Source organism: Anopheles marshallii, chromosome 2, assembly GCF_943734725.1.
Source record: "Anopheles marshallii chromosome 2, idAnoMarsDA_429_01, whole genome shotgun sequence".
Lineage (NCBI taxonomy): Eukaryota > Metazoa > Arthropoda > Insecta > Diptera > Culicidae > Anopheles > Anopheles marshallii.
Window position 1 is genome coordinate 71,934,935 of NC_071326.1, and position 25,464 is coordinate 71,960,398.

The 25,464-nt window shown below is 44.0% G+C and overlaps 1 protein-coding gene across 1 annotated transcript in view; it reads right to left on the reverse strand.

Annotated features, from left to right (window-relative positions):
- Positions 1 to 1,694: 1,694 nt before the first annotated feature.
- The window catches only part of LOC128710478 (uncharacterized), a 38,211-nt gene continuing 14,441 nt past the window's right edge, over positions 1,695 to 25,464 (reverse strand). Inside the window, exons 2-9 of the mRNA XM_053805533.1 lie at positions 11,300 to 13,045; positions 10,041 to 10,267; positions 9,587 to 9,740; positions 9,146 to 9,415; positions 7,872 to 8,123; positions 7,596 to 7,796; positions 2,474 to 2,652; positions 1,695 to 2,189 (exon numbers count right to left, since the gene is read on the reverse strand). Of these exons, the coding sequence (XP_053661508.1) occupies positions 1,695 to 2,189; positions 2,474 to 2,652; positions 7,596 to 7,796; positions 7,872 to 8,123; positions 9,146 to 9,415; positions 9,587 to 9,740; positions 10,041 to 10,267; positions 11,300 to 13,045 (3,524 nt within the window). The remainder of the gene's footprint in view (positions 2,190 to 2,473; positions 2,653 to 7,595; positions 7,797 to 7,871; positions 8,124 to 9,145; positions 9,416 to 9,586; positions 9,741 to 10,040; positions 10,268 to 11,299; positions 13,046 to 25,464) is intronic.

Sequence of the window (25,464 nt, forward strand, 5' to 3'; positions counted from 1 at the left end):
TACAGTTAGCAAGCATTTAAATTAGCCAGTATAAGTTGTTTGTGCCTCTTCTTTCCGCCAGAAGAAGCTTATAGTTCGCTACGCTATTTGGTTGGCCTTGTGTCGTTCGTTCGAGTACAGATATTGTGCAGCAGTTGGTTGCGTTTTTTTAAAAGAGAGTCCATTGCACCATTTGTGTAAACTTTTACTTGTTTTGTTGCTCATTTTCCTTCCTCACTGTGAGGAAAACCATGCAAACCAGTTGTACCGTTCCGTGTTTGGGTGTGTGAGTGCGTGTGTATCACTATGTTAACAAAACCGATCACGCACTGTTCGCGTCCATTCTCGTTTTTCTCTCTCTGTCTTTCATTTCTGCCCTCCATTTTCTTTTTTCCATCCATCAATGTTATTACGGTTGTCGCCCATTAACCTAGTACCTAATTCCCTAAATGGTTTCTGGTTGTTTTTGATGTTTGATCTTACATGCGAAACTAGATTTGTATTTTTTTTTTTACACAACAACGACGACATGTGAACAGAAACCACCGGTTTGTAGAAGAAATGTAACCAATATTAACGTAATCTTAGCTTTGTTTTGCAATACGTTTTGGCTAATATGTACAGGGGTACGTTTTTTTAAATGTGTGTTTGTTTTTTGGTTTGGATATCGGCACATTTCAATAGCAACACTCATCCCGCAAATACAAAAAAATGTAACAAATTAATTCACCTTTGTGAGTGTTCAAATTTCCATCATAATTGTACACAAAAAACTGTAAGAATTATAATGTAAGCACCATTTTATCTTTGCTCAAACATTTAATTTTTTCTTTTCTCCTTCCGGTTCCATCCACCGCTCTTCCCAGTCCTGTGCTCGTCTCATTAAAGTTCCGTTTTTGGTAAATATATTTCGCTCAAAAAATTTGCTCCTTTAGGTCCATTTTCCAGCTCGTCAGGTTTTTCGCGTATCGTTAATAATGTTTTTTTTTTGTTAAATATTATGACTCGTCCATGTTTTTTTTCCTGATCCTTTGGAGAAACTCCTCAAAGCATACATTTAGCATTGGACTTCGTAGTGTTTCATGAGATGTACAACGTGGTTCTGGTTCGGATGTTTTATAGCTCGATCGTTTGCATGTTGCGTTTGTGCGTATTACAATACACTTGTAAATCGTGCACTTCAAGTTGTATTGTTGCAGTTTTGCACCAAGAAGACAAGGCGATTAGAGAGCGTAACTTGATGAAAGTTAGTTTTTTGGAAGCGAAAGATGACAGAACAGTGGAGATGGAGAGTCGAAGGAGCTGAGACCTAAGTCGAAGAGGGGATACATTTTCGAGGACGTGAGAACATATTTAGGGAACTTTGAAACTTCTGTGCAGTCAACAGTTGGGAATTCTCATTTTTGGGGAGCTAGTGTTTCATGAAATACTGCTTTATTTTAGGAGCACTAGACTATTTAGAGAAGAGTTCTAAAACGCATTCTTAGAATAGTTTGTTTCTATGATTTTAGAACAATTGTTATAAATTATTCTGATAGATTTCCACAAAGAATTAAATTATACTTGCTGGTTTACCAACTTTTCTTTCGGCAATCGGCCCATTTAGCTTACTAGCTTTAGCTTTAAGGTTAGGAAAGTAACAACTTAACATCAAATCAAATGAAGAGTAAAATAGATTAAAGAACGAGCATTGAATGTTATCACTAATGGGCTTACTATAGACAATAATAAGGACTGTTGATGAGCGCCCTTGCAGCAACAATGCACAGAAAGCTGCTCATCGTAAGGAATGCTACGGGAAGCGCTTCACGGCCAGCACTGCTTCCCGTGCCGAAGATAGGAAAGTGAATTTCTTCCGGTTCCATCAGCTCCTCGTCATCGTCCAACCCATTGCCGGGCACCGTGTTGATGGTGTTGGTGTTGATCTTGTACCCCGTGCCGCCCCCATTAACCGTTGTTCCCGAACCGGACGACGAGGACGAGGAAGAGGACAGGGAAAAGGGACTACCGAACGTTCCGGACCCGGCACCGGAAGCGGATGCACCCGCCGAGGTCCCCATTTGCTTGTGTTTGAGCGTGTAGTTCACTTTGAACACGGCCTCGGCCACGCCGCCTGGCGAGGAAACGATGAAGTAGAACGTTCGCGGTACCTTCTCGTGCATGTGCACGTAGGTTAGACGTGCCTCCTTGCAGAACGGTGTCGGCAAATCCTGGTGAGAAAGTGCAGAAGCAGAAGCCGTACTCATCAGAGGAATGCATTTTTGGGGTGGGATTTTCGGTCCCAGAAACAGAGTTGATTTGCAAAACTTCACGTCCACCACTGATGCGGTCACGTTCGCAATCAACCGAAAGTGTTTTCGAGATTTGGAGGTTTTAAGATTGTTGTGTAATGAAACAGCAGCAAAACGATTGTTCAAACGCATGTTTGAAGTTTCGTTATGGGGAGAGTGTAGATTAAAAGAAACTCTAAGCAGTTAAAATTAATGTTACTTACGATGAAACCATATGCAAGCACATCCGTTCCATACTGGTTTCCGGGTGTGTAGACACGATCGCCATGTAGCCATCGGGCTGCATACGCCGGAGGATTGGCACAGAATTCCACTGACAGATGCAGTGGTGATCCGGGATACGCAACGGGTGTCGTATTTCGGGCATTCACACTTGGAGCTCCTGTAATGGAAAAGGTTATATACAAAAGATAAGCCAAAATTTGAATGTACTCAACTCAACTCAGCTCTCAGACTTTGAAATATTTAAAGATGATTGTCGTTAACGTTAAAATATTCCATTTCTTTCCCAACGGTCCATTCCTCCGGTGACACTCTAAAACAGCTTGATGTATTCTAACATTCACCCAGTAAAAATAATGACTTCCATTAAACTCGACGACCCTCCCGGGATATATTAAAAAAGTGTGGTCAAACACCCTCCGAAGCTGCTCCGAGGAAAAACATTCAAAGCAAACGTTCCCTTTTTGGCTCTGTTATCAGAATAACCTTTCGCTGATAGAGATGGTCAGGCAAGAGATATTTGAATTCGGGCGCTGGGACCTTTCATGAATCATTTCGGCAAAATGAGAACATCCATCCAGTCGTTCTGTTAAGGGGTTTTAAGCGCACGTAATGCGTTAGATGAATTGCTAGCATATTTGAGATAGCAAACAAAGTATATTTATGATCAAGGAAAGCGATTTCTTGTCAATTTTTTTAACTCCTCATAAACCAACCCCTAACCAAACTAGCATCATTAGCAGGGTTACTGGTTACATGAATTGTTTCTCGAATATTTCGTGCCGCGGTTTGGGTGGGTTTCAAGTACGAGTTCAATTTTACATGGCAAATGTGCGGACTGCAATGAAAAATAAAAACGCAATGGTTGGAAATGTAGAAAACCACTCGTCGGTCAACCAAAGCTGTCAAATTCATTTATTCAACAACGATCATAAATATTCAATTCGCGTTCGGTTTGACACGGTGGTAAACCGCGGTTTTGCCGTGCTGAGTGCCGAGAATGCAACAAAAACAGTGAACATTTATACTGAATAAAAAAAAAAAAACAAACACACACCCCTACACAAACAAAAAAAAAAAACGATTCCAACGACCGGACGACATTTGCCACCTACATATGCCGTGCTGCAAATTTAATGATTGTATTGAGTAGCATTGTACGAGGGTTTATAAGTCAACGGCAACCAACTGGATGGAACGAAAGGTATGAAATTCTTATGTGACACGATCCGTGCTTTGTGAGTGGTTTCGGTTTGAAAGTTTAATATAAACGTACAGTCGATTTCCTTCGCATCGGGTCGAAACGTGTAGTGGGAGGTACTAATGTTAGAACAGAGTATTTTCCATGCGAGCGATGTCCTGCAAAACTAGACGGGGAATGAGTGAAAACATATATTTTCATGAAAACTATATTCCAATGCAGGTTTTATCTAGCAAACGCCCACAAAAAACAGGGATAAGAATTGATGGTAAAAGGCAAATATATCATGTGTCAAACGTGGAGAGTGACAGAACCAACCAAGCATCATCACACGCATCAACTTCTAGCACCCACTGGAGGCTATGGATGCCGGCACACTCGACAGCAGCACCCAGCACCGAAAAATGTGTTAAAGCAAACACTTTCGCAGCAACGATTCGATTTGTCAAATTTGCTCAAATAGTCTGTTTGCTCGCTAGCTGGCAGAATTGAATGAAAGCACACGGTACAATCATGTGTTTGAAAATTCACCTTCTGCTTCGACATCTAAAATGCAATGGCCGGGAGTTCAACTTTCGGGATGGAACCCAAAAAAAAAACACAACATGGTTCGCAACAGGGAAAGAAATCCCACCACATTAACGGTGGAATGAAATTGTCTGCTTTTAGCGCGGCCACAATACGTTAAACAATAGGTGCCCCGTTTCGAGTGTCGAAACATTCGCAGAGTGCGTGTATGTATTTGCACTGGTCGCCAGCTAGCTGCTGCCCAATGATTTATGTGCCATTTGTTTTTTTTGTTTGCTGCTGTTGCATTTGTTGATTCAATTTTCTCTTTCGCTGTTGACTTTAGCGGGTGGAATGGAAATTCAATTTCGCAGCAAAAGGCTACGCACTATCCGGGCGGGACTATGTTTGGTGAAACATCATGGCCGCTAGAACAAAAGCCCATATTGCACATGTGTGTGCGTGTGTGTTATTTTTATTTTAATCTTTATTTTATTTGACAAGCTTCGACCATTAATGCTTTGAAAGGTATAATAGAATTTGCATTTATTTGGTTTCATCCATCCCTGTATTGTTTCTAGCTTGTGTCTATTTCTGTTAACACTTTTTTTTTACTTAACGATTGTATGACAGGTCCTATTTTTTGCTCGGGGGTTTGTTTGTGATGTGTTTGAATAGTATGGTAGGAAATTTTAAAAATACTTCGATATTTACACCCTAACAAATGGTGATTTACGTAGAGGTGATCTACAGATGGGTGAATTCCGGACCCTTTCAAAATACCATTTCAAAATCTCATGAGGCAAATATAAATACTGACTACAATATTGATGCTTAGATAGGCGCTACATTGATGATATTTTATTGGTCATGATACCTATATTTATTTAACCTATTTCCAGTGTTCTCAACGAAAATGAACAGAAAGAGTTTTCTTCCCGTACGTGTGGAACGGCTCTGCAGAAGACATTCCAATATGAAATACAACTCTACAAATACGATGAACTCACGTTCGTATAGCGAATTAGACTCGCCATACTCTGGTGGCGTCGGTGGCGTATTTGGTAGCGACGTCGTATCCACACGAACCAACTAACCATGAAGAAACCATTTCAATGTGGAGTACAACTTTACAAGTTTCACGATGTACTAACTACCATCCAAAGCATTAAGATCCTGCCTGTAAAATCATTTTAAGCTATTTATTTAGAAAAAAGAGGTGTGACAGGCCCACCCTGGTAAGAACACTAGATATCCGAGAATAATAGATCGATTGACATAGAAGGTCAATCGTGAGTGAATCAGCAGCTGATCGAGATCGTAAAACATTTTAAATATAATAACTGACATATTTACGATTACGCTTAATGAGTTTAATCTCGTTTCAAAACCCCTCAAAGATTGTAATCGTATTAGAAAGACATAATTTGTACAAAGTGCGTGTAAAATAATTCTTTATCTCTGCAATACAACAGCACAGTAACCGCACGTACACGCTCAAACAAACGGTTGACATAGTTTGAATGCAGTTTGTGATTTGTAACCGCAAAACTAATTTACCACGAAGCGTGTTACAGTTGAGGTCCACAGCCCGGCGAGCTGGTAGTAAATAAATGTGAACCATCGTGCCATTCGTGTGTTTGTAAACGCGCTCATCGGAACCGTACGGAAAATCGGACACTTTGCACTGGCGCTGCCACATGTGTGAGCACAGCGAGGCACACATCCTGTTGAACATTTGCCCACAATTCCCACACTCTCCTGCACATACACACACGCGCACGGGTATGTGCGCGCCCGCAAGGTGACGGCTGGTGAAACATTCACTCGGTTGTCAGCGCCAGCGAGTGTCCTTTCGATGTGTGCAGGGCGTTGTGTGCGACGGCTGTGAGGGCTGAAACGGCACCGGAAATCCGGCTGCGAAGCAAATGCCATAATGCTGGACGCATCCCAAAGCCATCGTGTTGCAACGGAAAAGGAATTGCCACAACGTAAACAACGCGGTTTTGCAATAGCAAGAGGCCCCCACGCCTGTTCAGGCTGAAGCTTTGGAGCGCAACATCCAGCTGCTTGGTTGGCAACACCGTTAACGCTGTGCGTTTCGTTGTTTGGGGAAGGTTTTTGGAAGTTGTAAAGCGGAGTTTCAATTATCGTAATGGCGAGAGATTGAAAGCGATTGAAAGCGGAACATTTTACGCGACACTTTGCGCGAGTTTTTCGGCTAAACTGTGGACACTGGCAAGCGCATTACCGTGCGTTTCGCGTTCGCGAGGGACAAGACACAGTGAAACACTGCGCTAACAATCGTATCTTTATGGGATGAGGCAGAAGTTTAAATGGTTTTGCTAAGACTATTTCCGCCCGCGTTGTCGAACATGTGCACGAAACTTATCAGCTGCTGGGTTGTTTTATAGACATTTTATGGTAAAACCGTGGAGTAATGTACAATCAATTTTTATTTCATTAGTTTCTCCGAATTGGGGAATCGAAGTTGGAAAGATTGCAATTATCGATTGGGCCAGATTTAATTGAACGAAAATAACTAACTGTTATAAATAAGAATTTGGACAGTTTAATTTAATTCCGCACATTGCGAAGATTGGGAAACTTTTGTGCAAAACTGAAGAAATCGTTAGTGGAATTGTTGGCGTAATAAATTTTTGATCATTTGCATGGGTCTGTAAGCACGAAAGAACAATTTTTAAGTCAAAGTCAATTATTATTCTGAACAGAAACAAAAAAAAAACAATCTTTTCCAAATACAACTTTTGTATCGATCCCATCACGAGACCCATCACGACTCGGAAAAAATAGGACGTTCCTCGCCAGAAATATGTGCCATTGATTGCAAATTATTCTCGTTCTTCTAAATTATCATTCACCCCGTCAGCCGTCAGCGTTTGACATTTTGACTGGTGGTGGATCGGCACCCGTGGAGTTTTTTTATGATCCATCAAATTACGACCCGTCCAAGCTGTTCGGAGCGTTTATGGCAGCGGATGGATTGAAGTAATTTGGAGCTGAATAATTGAAGCATTAATTTTTGAAGACGAAGACGTACCAACCGACGTGAGCAGTGCCGTTGTTTGTCTGTGCCGCAGATTTGTTGGAACAGGCGAGCTCAATGATTAGTAGCATATTTTCCAATCAATTGCCTATAAACGCCCGCATTAATCAAGCAGGGCAGGACAAATTGTATTAATATTGCAGCAAATGGTTCGAGATTGATGGTGAATCGGTTGATTCTGCCAGTACTTGGAATTGTATATGAATAAAATATTGGTCGGAAAATCTGTACACCCGTGCGGTTGGTACAGAAATTACTTCAGGCTTATGTACCTGTAGCAGAGGAATAATAGGTCCCATTAAGAAAAATGAAAAGTCCTTTAGCCTACCTTTAACAGCGATTGAAACGGTCTGCAGCACTTCAAGTTTTTTGCGATTGTTTGAGTTCTGGCCGACGCATTTGTACGTTCCGGCGTCCTGATAGACGACATCCTTTAGGGAAAACTGTCCCGTTGGTGTGTAGATGCCAGCCCCGAGTCCTTTCAGTCGAGCCGTAAGCGGATCCAAATGTGACCAACAGCCGAGCGAACCTTGGGAGTGGATCGAAGTGGAGTAATGTTATATAACACGTAACACGGGCATTTGGCACGGTTGTTTCTACAAACCTTGGGGACACTGCAACGTGACTGACCCACCAAGCTCCACTTCCATCTGGCCTCCTTTGAAGGAATTGGTACCGGCTTGGTCCGTTCCGGAGGTGCCTGTTGTGGCAGCTCCGGTGGATGAACCACCCGGTAAGGTGCCTCCCGCAGTCGCCAATGAAACAGAAGACGAGGAAGACGACGAAGACGATGAGGAAGACGGTGACATTGGAAGATCCTGCTCGACTGGTTCGGATGTTACGTCCACTGGTTCATCTGTCATAAAAGTTAAGGTTTTAGGTATTTAAATAGTTCCTAAATACTTATAAATATAATAGTTAAAAATACTGATCCAAAAAAATATCTGTTTTATTGCCCTAGAATTAAGAGGACAGATATTGATATTGATTGAGCTTCCTACAGATATTGATGGGCACTCCATTTCTCTTAGAAAAAGATCGGAACTATAATCGTTCTAGTTTTTCTACTGATGTTGTTCATATTAAGTTTCTTCGGTACATCCTCTAACCATTCATTCTACTCGGTTAAAGCTTTCAACCCTATTTCCGATAACGCTGTCTGAGTAAACGGATCAGAACCTAGCAGATCCATTCTAGGAACGCTCAACACCACTACACGGTTGCACTGGGCCAATGGAAAATCTGGACGACAAATTGCTGCTTAATAGAAACGGGTTTAATTTATGGCGAGAGAATGATTTGTTGCGATTGGAAATGCATTGCACATGCAACTCCATTTGTCACACCATTGCCTGTGGACCCAGTGCCGATGGTGTATCGAACGAGCAATCCATTAGTCAGGCTATTAGTTTGAGAGTGTCGTGGGAAATAAGAATTATTTGTAGATTGATTTTTAAATGAGTTGAGTTGAGAAAGAAGCGAAAGGAATGTATTGTATTCTTTTTTAAATATCTCTTGGTAGCTCTCGAGTGTGTTATCAGAGTTTAAAGAATCACAATATACGATAGCAAGAGATACAAGATTGTGCACCCAGTGGATTGTAAAAATCCAATCCAAAAATAATGCTATAAAGAACGACATTTATCCATAGCTTTTAAACATTGCAAAATAATACAATAATACGCATCAAAACGTTTAAAGTAGGCAAAAAGAAAGAGACAATCATCATCATCCTCACTTCTTGCGGTACAATCGAAACAGAAACGAACATACAATCGTACATGCAATGAGGAAATAGAAACAAAAATGCATCACAAATGAAACGAACACAAAAAAAGATGGATTGTCAGAAAAGGGATGAAACATTCTGCTACTCACATCGCACGCTGAGATAATATCCGATGCTCGAGTACTGGAAATTGAGATGCCTCGAGGTACACTTGTACCAGCCCGAATGTTCCCGCCGGATCGAGCTAAAGTTGAGAAATCCATCGCCCGTTTGCGGTACCGGTGGATCGCCGTCATCCTTCTGCCACAGTGGCGTACTGGGTGGGTTCGAATCGACGTCACACTTGAGCGAAACTTCAATGCCCTCCCGAAGCGGATACCCAAAACCGGGCGTCCGCGTGATGGCGAACGACGGAGTGTCTGCAATTTGAAGAACAAAAAAAGCGCCCAAAACGTGTTGAGAATGGGGAGGAAGGAAAAAGTTTTTTCCCATCTGCAGGAAAATTGCATGCTTGCAGCATCAAACGAAACCCCCGAACACGGTTCGGGGAGGAGGGTTTCGGGTATGGGCTAATGAAAAATTCCACTCACACTGCACATCGAGCAGAATCGATGCGTTTTGGCGCACTTTCAGCGTCGGGTGCTCCATGATGCAGAGGATGCGGGCGTTATGATGCACCCGGAAGACGGCCGGCAGCTTCACCTCCGATATGGCACCGGCGTTGATCTTGTACGGTTCCTTGTCCTGCAAAAGCCGAGCAAAGTGAAACGAAACATGATGCTTGTCGGGTTTGTTCGAGGTGGAAACTACGCGATAGCGATACGGTGTCGAACAAGTGAAATTGAAAATATTTCCTCCTCCCAACTAGGTGGTTCTTCTCCGTACCGGCTAATTTCCATTTCATCCATCATGCACGACACGGTACGACTTAATTCTCGAGTCTCGTTTTTAAGCCTACATTCTCTCTCTCTCTCTCTCTTAGCAAAACGACAACACACGGCACACGGTGTGTCGGATATTTCCCATCGGGATCCCGGGTCTTACCTTATCCTTCTTGATCTCCTGCAGCTCCAGCACTTCGCTGGATATTTTCTGTGCATGCCGGTCAATGCCCGGGCTCAGCAGCACCTCCCAGGTGAGCGTCGGTTTGGGGTTGCCACCCTCGCTTACGCAGGCAAGCGCCAGCTCGGAGTTTTCCTTCACCGGGATGAACATGTTGCCCGCATCGAGCCGCCTGGAATCGATCAAAAGGTACGGCTCCTTCGGTGGATCTGCAACAATGATAGTTACGGGAAAGTACGTCAGCTTCCCCGTGATTGAAGTGTCCCTGGTGCAAAGAAATACAGACAGTGTCGTAGGCGCTTGGCAACCGGTAGGGCAAACGGGAATGGGAATGGGAAGGAATGCTAAATTTATGTTTCCATTGGTGACTTTGATGGCAGGGAAAAGGGACCGGAGGTCCGAAGGTATCAAGGAGGAGACAAAACGGTGGGTAAAGTTTGCCTGGCTCTGATTGATAGCAAAGATAGATTGTTTGTACGGTATTTGCTCATCGAGTTTGGGACCAATATCTCTACATCAAATGGATAGTTGCGTCAAGGCAAACATTCCAAACTCTCGTTTCGCAGGATCTTGCGCAATGCACTAACGGATAGTAGCTGTGCAATAACTTTCCCAAAAGAATTGAATCGCTTGTCGGTACACTTTGGGCATGTCGCTGGAGCGTCTTTTAAAGCATATATCTCTGTTCAATAATTGTCGTTGTCTATTTGATAAAGAAGGTGGGAAGATATAAACTTCACACGAATAAAATCATTGAGTTTTTTTCATGAATGATTAAAAAAAATCAATATACGGACAAATATATAAGTTATAGTTCTAAAAGTAGGCTCATACAAAAGAGATATCTTCATTCATGAAGACACAAATGTAAATAAGTTTCATTTCCAAAATATTCTTTTATAGATCAGTATGTACTAAGCTCAAGAGGTATAAAGCGTCTGTCATTTCGAATCCACCCGTAGGTGGATAGTTAATTCTGCGTACTGGGGTTTGGTCCGGATTGGATATTGGACTGGTCGGAATGCATAAGGAAGGTAATAAGATTCCAGATCTACCTTCACGTTTTCCACTTCAAATTGCATCAAACCAACAACCAGTTCCATTTCTACCATTTCATCACAATAACCCCCGTTTCATAGGGCAAAAAAAAATGCATTGCTCACAGATTGTATGAACGACCGTGCAACAAAGTCCCCTGCAGCCGTGTTGCAAGCATGTCAAATTAACCGTCATAAACTTACCGAGAACAATCAACTTTATCGGCCGTCCATTGAAGAAGAAACCGCGTGCATTCTCTGCCTCACACTGCCACACACCGTCATCCTCCAGCATCACGTTGGAGATCGTAAGGGCACCGAGCGGTTCGCGCACGAACCGGATGTCGGCGGTGCGTGACTTTTTGTCCATCACGTGCACTATCTGGCCGTCCTTGAGCCAAACGCTCGTGGTAATATCGGCATCAACCTCGCAGTTTAGCCGCACCGTTTCGTGCTGGTCCGCGTACACCACCACGACATTGTCCTCCACCACGTGGTCGTCCGAAGGTCCACGGATGATCGGTCGCAGTGGCAGGGCTTGGGGTTCATCTGCCACGAAACCGTCCACCTCCAGCCCAACCTCCCGGGCAACTTCTCGGGCCACCTTACCGGCAAGCCGTCTCCTTGCTCCATCGTCGTCGGGCAAGTCTCGCTGCTGCTGTTCAGCACTTGTCTCCAGCAGATCCGGTCCATTGAGAAAGATAATTTGCTCGTCGAAGTTTTCGCGACCGAAAATGTTACCGTTCGCGTCAAGCGTCAGATCCGTACCGAGGGAAGGCAACCGTTGCGATGCGCCGCCACTGTCATTGCGATGACCGTGGGCGGGCGTGATGTAGACGCTGTCGTCTAGCAAATTGAAACTGTCGATAGTGATGGCGGCCGGGTGGGCATTGGAACCGGCCGAATGTTGCCGCTGTCCGTCGCCCGGTGCCGAAGATTGGGGCGGCATAATTGCTCGCTCAGTCGTACCGGTTACGGTTGAAAGGTGTTCGACTTTGTCGGTCGCATCTTGCTGGCCGGATCTTACGGCCGTAGGCGCACCGACAGCATCTCGTACGCCCTGGCTACTGTTTCTAGGGAAGGTAGGCGCTCGGTCCGATGCCTTACTGCTAGGGGAGCTTTGGGTGTTGGGAGTGCCTGTGCTGGGCAGGCTTGGACGCTCCTCAACGCCCGGCATTCGGGGAAGGTTTGAATGTACATTGGAATTAGCATTCGCGGTTGGTTGGTGCGCGGCGTAGTTTGACTGTGGTTTCACCGTAGCTGTTTCGGTGCTTACTTTCGCATTCGAAGCTTCACCACTGTGCGATGTTAGCTTTTCGTTTTCCTTATCGGATTCGTCCTTATCGATCGATTCCTTTAATCGGATCGATCGGCGTCTTAGCAACGATCGGCGATGCCGTCGGTAGGCCGGGAAGTGATTTTCCGCGTTCACCAGCACCCGGTGCCGCTCGCCGTGCAACTCGGGATCCCGCAACACACCGGCCAGTCCTTCGCGTTCGAACAGCGCTCGCTGCTCGTATACGTCCTCGAGCGCGACAGCACCGGTGGCTGGGCGGTCCGACGAACCGACGCGCTCTTCGACGGGAAACTCATCGAAGCCACTCATTACATTACCTAAGCTAGTGGTTGCCCGGTGAGGCTCGAGATTAATCTTGTGATTATTGTTGACTCGCTGCGTTGATGTTGGATCCTGCCATCGGGGTGGTATGGGCGGATCGTTATCGCGCCGTACGAATGGACGCTGCTGCTCCACAGTGCCACCCGTTTGCCGGTCGCGTGACTCACTGTGTCTATTGTACCGGATGTTTGCATGGGAGCTAAATTCGTTGTCATCTAATATTCGGTGGTATAGATCTTCCATATTGCTTCCTGTGCTGGGTTGTGGGTTGTGTTCTGTGTCGGTTGGGCTCGCGAGCACCACCGGAACGAGTACGATGTTTGTGAGCGAACCTGAAGGGAGACAAAAATTAACATATTTTAAAACTTTTGTGCCCGAGTATCTTATCTTGCATAGTCTTGCATCAACAACACATCTTTTCTTTTCTCCCACATTTGTTCATTTACTTCCTCGCATCGTGTCTCCTCTCTATTTAAGAGGCGAAAAAAAAACAGAACATGCTACTAAAATCCTGAAAATAACATGTCTCGAAAACGTGTTCTTGCTACTCTCCCCAACCAATCGCCTACGGCTTCATCCGTTTGCTCCCGGAAAGCAAAGAAACTGTACACCACCGTCAGCCAGCCCGACGCTACGAGGCACTCGCTGCTGCCGCAATCTATCAAAAAGAATCTACCGAAGGGAACAAAGAAAAGGCGTGGCCCAAGTCCAATAAATTTCTGCTTCCATCTCATCGTGCCACATTCGGGCAAACGGTACGTACGTTAGAATTATATCCATATCCATCTAACTAAAACCCAACCATTTGATAAAACTTTTTCCTCTGCACACTTGCTAGCAGCGCTATAGTGTTCGAGCTAAACCATCTCAGATGCGCCATTCATAAAGCGATCCATCCCGTAGGACATCGAGTCACCGAGCAGAGCAGATAGGCAAAATTTACGTAAGCAACGAAAAAAAAAACAAACGTTGGGGAAAAAGAAAATCAAACTTCCCCAATACGCCAGCTACTCGCTATTTTCCACCACTAAAAGCACTTATGGTTCTAAATGTTGTGCGTTCTTTCGTGATGCTCGCTCGAAGGAGTGGAACTGTCCAAATGGGGATGGGCCGGACGAAAGGATACGGGTGATGAATAGGGTACGAAATGGGATGTAATGGCGAACAACATTTATGCACGTGTTATGTTCTCATGCAACATAACCGATGGGTGGGTGAGGTTGGAGCGACTAGACGAACGATTCTTTATTATGCGCTAGTCTACAAACTGTTACGTAAACCGCACTGCTGATTGATATTTTAACTACCCACATGAGTTTGATGCTGAAGTATCCTTTATTTCTTGTGAGGGAAATGACATTATAGTTTAGCAAACCCGTTCCGTTAAGTACTTTTGAAAAGTCACGTCAAATGCGTTTTTGGTGTCCACGTGCACCACGAGATAATTCCTAGGCGACACTAATTGTTTCACCCATTCCGCAATAATTTGTATCCCGCTATTAGTCACATATCGTTCCAAGAAAAGTGCCAACGACTGCAACATCTTACCAAACTCCTATCGACTCCAATTGGGGCCGAACATAGAGACAGAAAGAACGAAATAAAAAAAATACATCCCAGACGGCGGTAGGTTCACCAAATTATCAAAATCCCCCCGCTCTTCTGTAAGGATCTTTGGGAAACGATCAACTTTGAAATACGGACACATACACGGGCAAAACTTTTGCGTCGAAATGGAAAAGCAACAAAAAAAAAAGAACCAACGGCGCGCTATGAACCGAAATCGTTCCAACAGAACAATTTGCTTCCGGTGAACTTTTCCTTCTGCACTGCAAAAGGAAAGGAAGAAAGTGAAGAAAATTCAAGTAGCCTTACCATTTGCCGATTTGGGACATCTCCCTTATACCGCTGACCCCACCATTCGGGTGGCGGATGAAGGGAGGGGGTAAGTTCAAGATTTGTTCTAAGAATGACTTTGCCATTTTCTTTCGTCGTTTCGGGATGGGGTAGAAGTTTCAATAGAATGGAAGAAGGTCCAGCATTTCTGGTGCCCCTTCCTGCACACTAGCCGAAAAATTTCCGTTACAAATATGTCCATCGCATGGAATTGGACACCTCTTTTCTTTATCAGCATCTGCTAGCTACAGTACAGGGCGTGCAGGGCCGGACTTTGGTGTTTTTATAGCGAGGACGCTCGAAGACAGCGATATCATCACCGTATTCAAGGGAAACCTTTTTTTTCCACCGCCTCCAAACCACCATCTTGTGCCGTGCGTTTCGTTCCCTTTAGCTTTTTTCCTTCCTTTAGGGGGTTTGGGAGGGTGGCGGTAGGACCGGGTACCGTTGCCTTAGCATTGGATACGAGTGTGTATCGAAACGCTTCCCGAGGGCCCTACCCACCGGTGGGTCCTGAATGGATCGTAAAAATCGAATCATTTTATTAGAGAGCAGAAGTCAAAAACACTCGTTAATGGTCCTCTTTTTGTATGCTACAAGCATGAGTCAGCGTAGACGAAAGGAACGACAACCTATGGGTGGTGGCGTTGGAAAGGGGAGAAGCAGAAGGCTCGAGAGTACTTGAAACCACGCGGTCGACTCGTACCCTTCTCGTTGAATGTTGGTCCTATCGATACGAAAAAGGGCCACACGAACGCAAAACCGAGGCGTATTTGTTTCGCTTCCTGATAAGCACAAGATGTGGAATGAAGATGATGAAGGCAATGATGATGATCATCATAATGATGATGATGATGCTGCTGCTGTTGCTGCAAGTGGATATCGAGTGAATAGGTAGGTGGGATGCGAATGCGCTGAGGTGGAAGGATGCAGATATTAACCGATCTTAAAGTATTAAAAAGGATTATCCAACCCGCAGGAGACCGATTCAGTGACCCAATTATTTATTTGTGTACTTTACAAATTTGATGCTTCCGGTGTTCCGCATTGGGTACACTCGAATGACTTCGCTACGGTTCGAAAATAATTCATAAGGTTGTATTTGATGTGTGTCAAAGACGAATGCCAGTAATTACTTATACCTTAATTAAAAAGCATATTGCTGGCCTCAAGCAACGGACTGAATAAGTTCAGGAATTTTAATGTGATGGTAGTTTTCACATGTTCTTGAGACTAAGTCCTTTAACGCCTAGATATTACCAATGGGTATTACAATTAGGCTAGCAAAAATTATTGATTGTCAAACGGTGATGCTCAGAGTTCGGTCAGTGTTGCTACTCTATGAAGTTTGATGAACGTTGATCATAGAATTTTCAGACCATTTTGCACTCATAATTGATGGGTCATTCATTCCACTTTTGAGATGTTTCCAGTGATGTTGTGATGAAGATGATATTGAGGTGTTAATACCTAAAATCGAGCTACGTCATAAGCCGATCGGATGTATCATGGTGCTAGATCAGAACCTAGCACTAGATGGCAGCAATGTTTGGTTGAATCGCCGTAAGCCCTTCCTGGAAATGCTATTTAATTTCCAGAAAGGTTCGAAATAGAAACAACAGTTTTATTAACTCGACGCATTACCAGGGTCACTTCCCAGATATGGAGCTCATCTAGTAGTCACCCTGGCAACAATCAAATGAGAAAGTATTGAGATTGGTTACCAATTCTCAGTAATGAGCAGTTGAAAGCTTGCGTGCACCTATACTGCAACGAATATTGCGAACGAATTATAGAGCACTCCGAGATCATATGCCTGAATGCTAAACAGATTCTCATATGGAGATACTGTTCAGGTGTGGTAACGACTTTACTGCAATGTTCACTTTTCTATTGGTGAGTAAGAAGGATTCCTTCAAGAATATTACATCGCAGCAGCTCGGAATTTTGATCTCAATTTTCTACTCCCAATGTAATTTACGATGGCTCTGTGCTGCAAATTGACTAGAGTCTTCGAATATATTTTGTTTTCAGGATTAATTATATAAGTAGTTGACGTTGTAATCGTAATAGTTATACATTTTTTTTATTTAAACTTATCGTTAGAGGAACTATTTTTCACTGTTATTGAACAAATATATCTCAAAATAGTGTCTCTTATTCGAAATCCACAAACGGGAGACAGTATTTATCACCATCCACCGACTAAGGACAGTAGAAAAAAAAGAATCCAGTACCCAGCGTGCTGCATCCTGTATAAATGGGTAGAAAAATCGCTCCATTTGCTCATTTGTGCGCACAAAACCCGACCGGCCAAGAACAATGTAATCTCGGTGCAACAGCGAGTGCACATTTCACAATGGCAAAAGTGACGTCCCACCCGAATGGACGTCCATCCCGCCCCCATCCAGCCCTCGATACCGTAAAGGCATGGCAAATGGCCGGTGATGGTTGTCGGTAGAAAATAAAACACCACACCGTTTGCCTGGTATGGTTGATCCGCACACAGCGATAAGCTCAGCTACTGGCGAAGAGATAGTGGTTGCCTTTTTGTGTGTTTTTATATTCATTTAAAAACCCGAGCTGAGCAGGGAAAGAAAGGATTTGTGTGTGTTTTTTTCTCGGTAGTTGTTGCAAGCGAAGCATCACATGCCAAAACCTAGTCGGAAAGCCCACAAAAAGGATCAACATCGAGGAAAGGGGGCAGCATTTTTACTCGCACTATGCAAAATTCCCAACCATGTTGGTGACCGTAGTGTTCCCCCTCCAGCCGAACGATCGTTTGACAATGATTTTTCCACGAAAATCTACACCAAACTGCTCACTTTTCCAACCATACTGACGTTGTGTGTATGTGTGTGTTGTCCTCTATCTGCTCACCGTTGGAAACCGTTTGTGTGTGTGTTTTTTTTCTGTTCGCATACTCGTTAGCTTCGTTACTTCCCGTTTAAAGCGGGATTAAATGAGAGTGTAAAATGGTAAAGTGCATCCGAGACGGAGGCAGACTGTGGGAACCAGTCAGTCCACCAGTAATCTGGTCGACTCGGTTCGTTGTGAAAAGGTAGCTTTCGGTGTAATGCTGACTGCGATGCCGCACATGTACCTTACGTGTACCAGCGTGCGATCATGCGTTGTTTTCATGTGGATTGCTTCGTACGGAAAAAAGGAGAAAAAAGTTTGGGTCTGCCGGTTTCCAGTGGCGGTGGATAATTGTAGCCACAGATACAGGCTACGATTACAGCAAACGATAACCTTCTGAATCGGTAGGAAATTGCATCGTTTTTAATGTGGCTGCAAATTCTTGCAAGAGCGCGCATTAAAAAAAAGGGAAAAGAAATACAAACGATAATGAAATGAGAATGCGATAAACGTAAAGAGGGAATAAAACTGGTTCCAAAAAGCACCAAAATGGTTGGTAACCATTTCACGATACCAAGCGTTATACAAAAGATGTTATTTCTGTTCCATTTGGTTCGGGTCAAATGGTTGTCCTGTGCATGCGCGATGGAAGATAGAGGCTTTGTTCCCACCAAACATTAAGCTTGGAATGTTTTTAGTTAACAATAGGTAATTTATTGCAGTGCTTTCGAGCAATTTTCCGTAGCAAAGATGATTGTTACCTTTTCTAGTATGCTTATTAAAGTTTTCATATGTTTTTTTTTATTCTATCACGCACACGTATTATGCAAAAAGCTATGTAAAACTCTCCCAGACAAGGTATCCATCATCGAACGTATTGATTAATTTTCTTCAATTTTCTAGCACCACGGATAAATTGTTCACACCGATAAAGGGCGAAGTGATGAAGTAAAGTTTTCACGTGAAGTTAATTATAAAAGTTCATTTTCGTACCCTTGTTCATTTGATTACCGGTGTTTCACTCGTATTAATCTTTTCATCAACGGCACACGGTAGCAGAAGCAGCCGGCACATGCGACCGCTGCGTGTGCTGATCGACCTACCGGAAGATAAATGTTTGATAAGATCCTGTCGGAATCTAATTTACGCCCAACGCAAAGCTCCATTTTTGGTTGTGCTTTACCGCCCGCGGAAGTTCGCAAAAGCCTGCGATGGTTGTCCGCAAAAAAAAAGGGGGAAACTTTCGTACACACGCTCCTGGAGCAAATAACAAAAAAAAACAGAACAGGGTCTCCAGTTGTGAAAGGAGTATCGTTTTTCCAGCAACTTTAGCCGTACGCTCGTTGCTGCTTTTTTATTTGGGCTTCCTACGCAAGACGCTTCGGCAAGTTTTCCATGTACATGCGTGCGAACGTCGTGGGGTGCACTGGGTTTCATGCCGGGAACCGTTGTTTTTTTTTGTTGCCATCCGCAGTTCATTTAGTCTCTGTTTGAAACTAATTCCAGCGCGAAAAGAAGGAAGTTGGTACGGTGCACGATTTCACGGCTCGATACTGTGGGGCCCAACGGAGCTTCTCGCTTGGAATGGAGTAGTCGACGGTTGGCGAGATGATGAAGCAAACAATAAAAACTATTACATAAAGCAGGAAAAAAAAGGAATAACACACCAAACTAGTGGGAAAACGGTGCCGGGATTGGGGAAATGGAAAGAGCATCTTTCGCACCACAAATGGTTAGCAATTTTGGGGTGTGAGTGTTTACGTGCTCACGCTTATTTTTTATGTGAACGTGTTTCGCTCGCTCATCGACACTGAATGGTGAATGTTCATTAGACGATAAAACAATAATAAATTACTCGATGGAACGTTAAATGAAGCTGCAGGATGCTCAATCGTAAGTAAGTGTTGGAAGTTATTCGTATGCTCGTGTGATTCATTTCGCAGCTCTAATTGTGACGAATATGATTCAATTACTACACTTTATTGTTGTGAATGATTAAATGGTTTGATGGAAGCTTTTGCTTTGCCTTTTGCATACGATGGGACCACTACGGATTCACAGTCTTCCTGGTACTCTTAGAAATCTCGGAAAATGAGACATGGTTTCAAGGTCTCATGGTACTCCCGATACTGAAATAGAAAAAAGATATATTTCTCTACAAGAAATATAAGAATATCGTTATCTCAAGAAGTAGATGGTTTATAATATTACGTAAAAAGGACTGGTGTTGACCGGTTGTTAAACAGATATTCTAAGTTGGTTTAAAATATTTTGAACCTGTTTCAAAATAGGAAATCTCGACGATCACCTTTCTTTTTTTAGATTCACAATTACTGCAGAAGATTTTAAATATTGAGGTTTGTACAAATATTACATATTAGACGCATCTAAGAGACTTGGAGAGACTTCGAGGTCTTAGATAAACGTTGGAATGTTTTCGAACGTCTTGAACAAAGAAGAGTTGGAGGATTAAAGAGAGCTGAGACCTAATCTGATTAAAGAGAGCCGAGTCTGGTGCAGGCGGTGATTTAAAGAAGACATCTTCTTCTTCGTTTTCTTCCTCTTTTTGGCATACTCAGGGCTGAGCACGTCGTGTAAAGATGGCCAGGACATGGCCATCTGAAAGAAACCATCATATCTCCATAAATATTAAAGGAATTAACTTTTGGCTCGTGGCTCTTCAACCACAGAAGGACCTTCATCGACTAGGCCTATATTGGACTAGCATGAAGTGCCTCGCGATATTTAACTTGCCCTGGAGTAGAGTACATTAGAATTGCTATAGTTAACGATGTAAGGATGGATTCATAAATATGGCATATGGAACTCTGATGAAAATCGGTAACCTTTATTTTTAACTAATAAGCTTATATTAAAGTTCATTACGATATGAGTTCATCAGGAGACTATTTAAATAGTCGAAGCATTAGGAATTTCACAAATATGATTGAAAATTAAAATTCCTCTGTTCATCTTTCCATAGAAACTCAAGAAATCTACCGTGAAACATAACTTCCAATACATACACCAAGATCCAACTCGCTAATGTAAATGTATCTTAAATTCTCCCCCCCTCCCCTCTCCCCCTTCGTTAAACAAGGCTCCACTAAATCAAACACTACGGAGAGACTAAATGCATCCTCAGGTACTCAGGTACCACCGCCACCCACCACTACCACCCCTGTCCCGAGGCTGGTGATGATGATGATGTCGATGGTAATAATGTTATTGATTGCAGTCGGTTCTGCTCCGGGACCATTGTTTGCACTTTACCAACACGACAACAACCATGGCGGTAGCTCTTACGCAACCACACTAATGACCGGCAATGACAGACGTCAAGAAAAAGCGTCACCCAACCGGGGTGGACACGAAGGCTCTTCAGCTAACGGGCGAAGAAATAACAAAAGTGTGCGACTGACAGTTCCTTGAGCGAAAGTAATTGATGATCCCCAGGGCGGGGGCCCCGGGACCGGGCGACAGGGAAGATGGCAGCAAATAATCATTCCAACCGGATGAAGCCTGGTCGTGGAAAGCTGTGCCGTGCGCGTGGCTACACGTCCACGTTCGCTCATAATGATCACGACTGTACGCGCGGTGGGCGTTGAAACATTGACAGAGAAGCATTACTATTCCAGGACATTGCTTACATCCGTCGCACCAATCCATCTGCGTACCCGGCCGTATCTACCGTGGCACAGATATCATTCACAGTTGGACTACCGTTCATTGACAGCGATGGGTCGTCCACGATTGTGAAGCGACAATTCGAACCAGGGGTAAGAAAGCATCTCCCGAGGAGCCGGGTTTTGTGTCGTCCCATGGTGACGTCAGTCGTACGGATAATTCAGTTCGCGTTCCGTCACAGGGGAAGGTCAAACTTTGACCGAGTATAGAGGACAAATAGAAGAGGGAGAGGAAAAAAAATCCACACCCATTTTTCGTTATTTTCCTATCGGAACTGGAACATTAAGCAGATAGATAATCGTCAACAGAGAGGGGGATGATGCCGACCGAAATGGTGGTGGCAAAGAGTGATTTATGGAAGCGGAAGCGAACCAAATCCGAAATCCAAACGTGAACGCGACACAGTGCCGATATGAATCATTAAAATTAATGACTTTTCACCGATACATCGCGTTTGATTAGTGCTGGGGTAAGGGAATTTGGGATTTCAGTTGCGACTTAATTCGATTTGTTGATGGCATTAAAGGCAGGCACGTGCAAAAGGTTCACCAAAAAACTGTGGTATACTGTGTATCAATAGTTCAACGATTCGAATGTGATTCAGTATTAATATAAGAATGAACGGATCTTGATTCCCGGACGAGTTCCATTGTTGCACATCTACCCGTTACGAACCAACAGAGGGAAGGAAAATGCAGACATGGAAATATCAGCAATAGCGATGCAATGTTCTCACTGCCTCCGCGTCCCCACATCGAAACGAGTATACAAACCATAAAAAGCATGTTGTTGATGTACGAATTTATTGAAAGTTATGCACATAAAATAAACACACATTTTCCTTTTCTCATTCGCCGGTACCAGGGCGTGGTAGACGTTTGATCCCCCATGCTTCTTCGTTCGTTCATTTTTATAAATATACATATTCGAGTAGAACACATCGGGGCGCTGGTGTGTATGTGTGTGAGAAATATCAAGAAACGATGGATAACGAGCAAATGAAGGGACGGAAAGGAGACTCCCTCCTGTACCGACCAGCATCAGCAACCCGGCGGGTTTCCCTCGAAACATTTACGTCCTTACGGCCACGTACCCATTCACGCGCATTATGGAAGCGTTGATGATGTGGTGCGCGATATGTCCGTACGCGTACGTGGAATCGATGGAAGCTGTAGTGGATGCCTTCCGTCCCCGTTCATTGCACACGAGTTGGTACCGCTGGCCGAGAGACAAATTTTGACAGATGCTCGCAACAGTTTCCTCAGGAACCTCAGGATATGGACCTGCAGCAGTGTATGAGCGTATGGAAGGGCAAGATATATTACCCATCGGTAGACGGATCCGTTTAACTTCTATCTCGATCGATCGGATGTCGAAAACGGATGGAACGCATTGCAATAAGCGATAGCGACCCTCGCCTACTTCGACCATCCAACTCATCTAGCTGACTTTTACTTCCCCGTACACTGAGCGTACAGGAATGAAAGTTTCCCATCCATCACAGCAAAGGAAACATCGTGCTGGCGAAGAAAAAGAGACTGCTTTGAAATGCAAATTGCAGCAATGCTCCTTCCCGCACGAAATAGATTGTGTTTTGTTGCGGTGAGAGCGTCGGGTGTGTTTTTGAGGGTCGTACAACACAAGGACACATTATGAATCCAGGGGGAAAGCAGCGTAGCGACTAGCAATTGCTGACGTACGCGTACGTTTGCTTACCCGCAGAAGAATGTTTCAACATCACTTCGGGCGGATTGTTGCTATTGCGAAAGTTTGACGGCATCCGAACCGTGGCAGTCTTTAAGGTAATCCTCCAAGCTTAACCCACGTGACGCAGCTGCCGTTCCGTACCTAGCGGGTGTTGGTTGGTGTGTTTGAAGTTCTGAAACTAATTTGCTTCCATGGTGGTCCAAACCCTGGGCAAAGGAAGAAAAGCGTGTCGCGAATTCTTCGATCTCAGCACTAAAAGGACACTCTGGCGAGCATTGCAGGGCAACAGCACACGCGTTCCGAGCAGCTTGGAGCGCTCCACACCGACTATTTACTTATCGTTTCAGATTTTCTTTCGCCGGGCGATGACAATCGACGCACCAGCACCACCACTACCACCACAACAACCTATGGTCCGTGGTTCGTGTTTATTCCTCCAATCAATTCACCGTTTGATTGCGAAAAGGAAATAAACAGAGCAAACATCGTCGGGTAGCATCTGTGGCTGACGATGGATGTTTTCCCTTTTTTTTTGTTGGATTTCCTTTCTTTGTGGGTATGTCGCCCGTTTGTTTTGTTTGCCTGGTGCGTTCTTTCTGCTGGCTGTCACTTTTATTCCACTTCTGCTCTGGAAGTGACTCCCATCCTTCCCACGCGGGTGGCCATACAGGCTCCACGCTGCCTTGCCTTTGTGTCACATGATTGCTGACGAAACACTTTCGGATTCGAAGGACGAAACCGAAACAGAGCGCGTAGTGAGTGAGGCTGCTCGTTAATGTCGCACGGAAACTAACGAACCGTCTTACTTACTAGCTTTGGCAATCGTACTAACAATGAGCACAATGAGCCCGGCACTTTTCTGTTTGTTTACGGTGGTGGCGCGCTCTCAGATGTTTCGGGTTTTGATGGTGTTCATTTTAGTTTCCTCCGGTTTTGCTATGGTGGAAGATTGTTTTGTAGCGGACAGGTTGTAAGACAGGCGAATTGGTTCGTGATCGACCTGATTGTCACCGGTAAATTTTACGTGATGTCTTTTGTGTAAAGAAGCAAACATGGGTAAAGTGCTTACAAGGCATGTGTTCTTTGTGAGATCAGCAGGCGCCGCAGCAGCATTAAATTGATTACAATGGTTTGATTCTACGATTTCGAAGTTATTTCAGGTTTGTTTTTCGTTTTGGTTTCTACTTTGGTACTTGGAATTATTTTGTAAAGTTATGAAATTCCTTGAAAGATCTACATCTTAAATCGGGCATATGCCACAGACTTGTTGATATGCTATTGAATATGATAAAGGATTTGAGAGCTCTCTCAGCACAGCGGGTAATTCATGTTCTTGGAATAAACTTCATTCAAAAAATATCAACTTCTTCAAGGCAACAATTCCGTTCAAAGTACACAGTTTAAAGAAAGAACGTCCCATTTAAAACCACGGAACAGCCGTTCTCAAGCGAATATCCTACACGAATATGGGAAAATGACGAACGCACGGCTACAGGTTTCTTATTTGTTTTACAAAATATACGAACAGATTGTAAAGCTAATCCTACAATCTCATAATGCCCAACGTTTGATGGCAGTGCTGCCAACCGGCAGCCGGTTTCCGATTAACTAATCCTCAATCGATTCGTCACGGTCGATGGACCCTTCCGTCAAATTGGTTCCGAATTAAATCATCCTACTTCAGAAAATCCTACGCCCAAACCCTGCGGCTAATCATGCTCTCGAGCGCACGGGTAGGCTCCTGTTCTCATTTCTCATGTCTCGTCCGAAAAGGGAAGGGGGTTTCAAATCTCTCATCATCGTTGTCGGTTGGTTGAGATTGTTTGTACCGCGGCCACCGGGATTCCTCACGGTGAACTCGGAATCGACCATTTGGAACACAAGGGCACTGTAACAACTGTCAAGTGGCAAACCAACAAAAAGCAGTACCTCCCGAGGTCTGTGTGTGTCTGTGTTCGGGAATCGCTGAGGACGACAAGCGCTGAGGAGAATCATTTGACACTCATTAACCCGCCCGAGATAGAATCCAGCACGGAAATGTGCCTACCCAACTACCGATGGTCGATGTCGCCCTCGAAGCACTACATACATTCTAAATCAAACCACATGAGCTCATTTGCTGCCGACGCCGTTGGCACTGGATTGAAATTCAATCCATTTCGAGCCGAGTTCGACGAGAATTAGTGCAAGCGCTTTTATGCTGTCTCGATCCGGTAAGCCTCGAAGCTGAAATCGATTCCCGGTGGAGTAGTCGCCCATAGGTCCTTGCATGGGCGATGAATGTCCCTGAGTGGAATGGATGTCGTATTTAAGCTTCCGTTTTCCGTTTGGATCAGTGCAGCGCTGCCCGACGGTATATAACTCATGTGGAATTATGAACCAAGAGCGCTTTGGTAGTGGAGGATTGGTCGGAAACAATCACAGGAACTTATAAATTAATTCTGATGTATGAACTCTCGAAGGTAATTCTACGGAATACGGAAACATTAGCATCAGCCGGTGGGTAGAAACAAAAAACAAAACAGGTTTGTGTGATGTGTTGAGATTTATGTGTCTAAATGCTCTTTAGGAAGTGAAATGTTCTTCGCTAGACGATGAACAT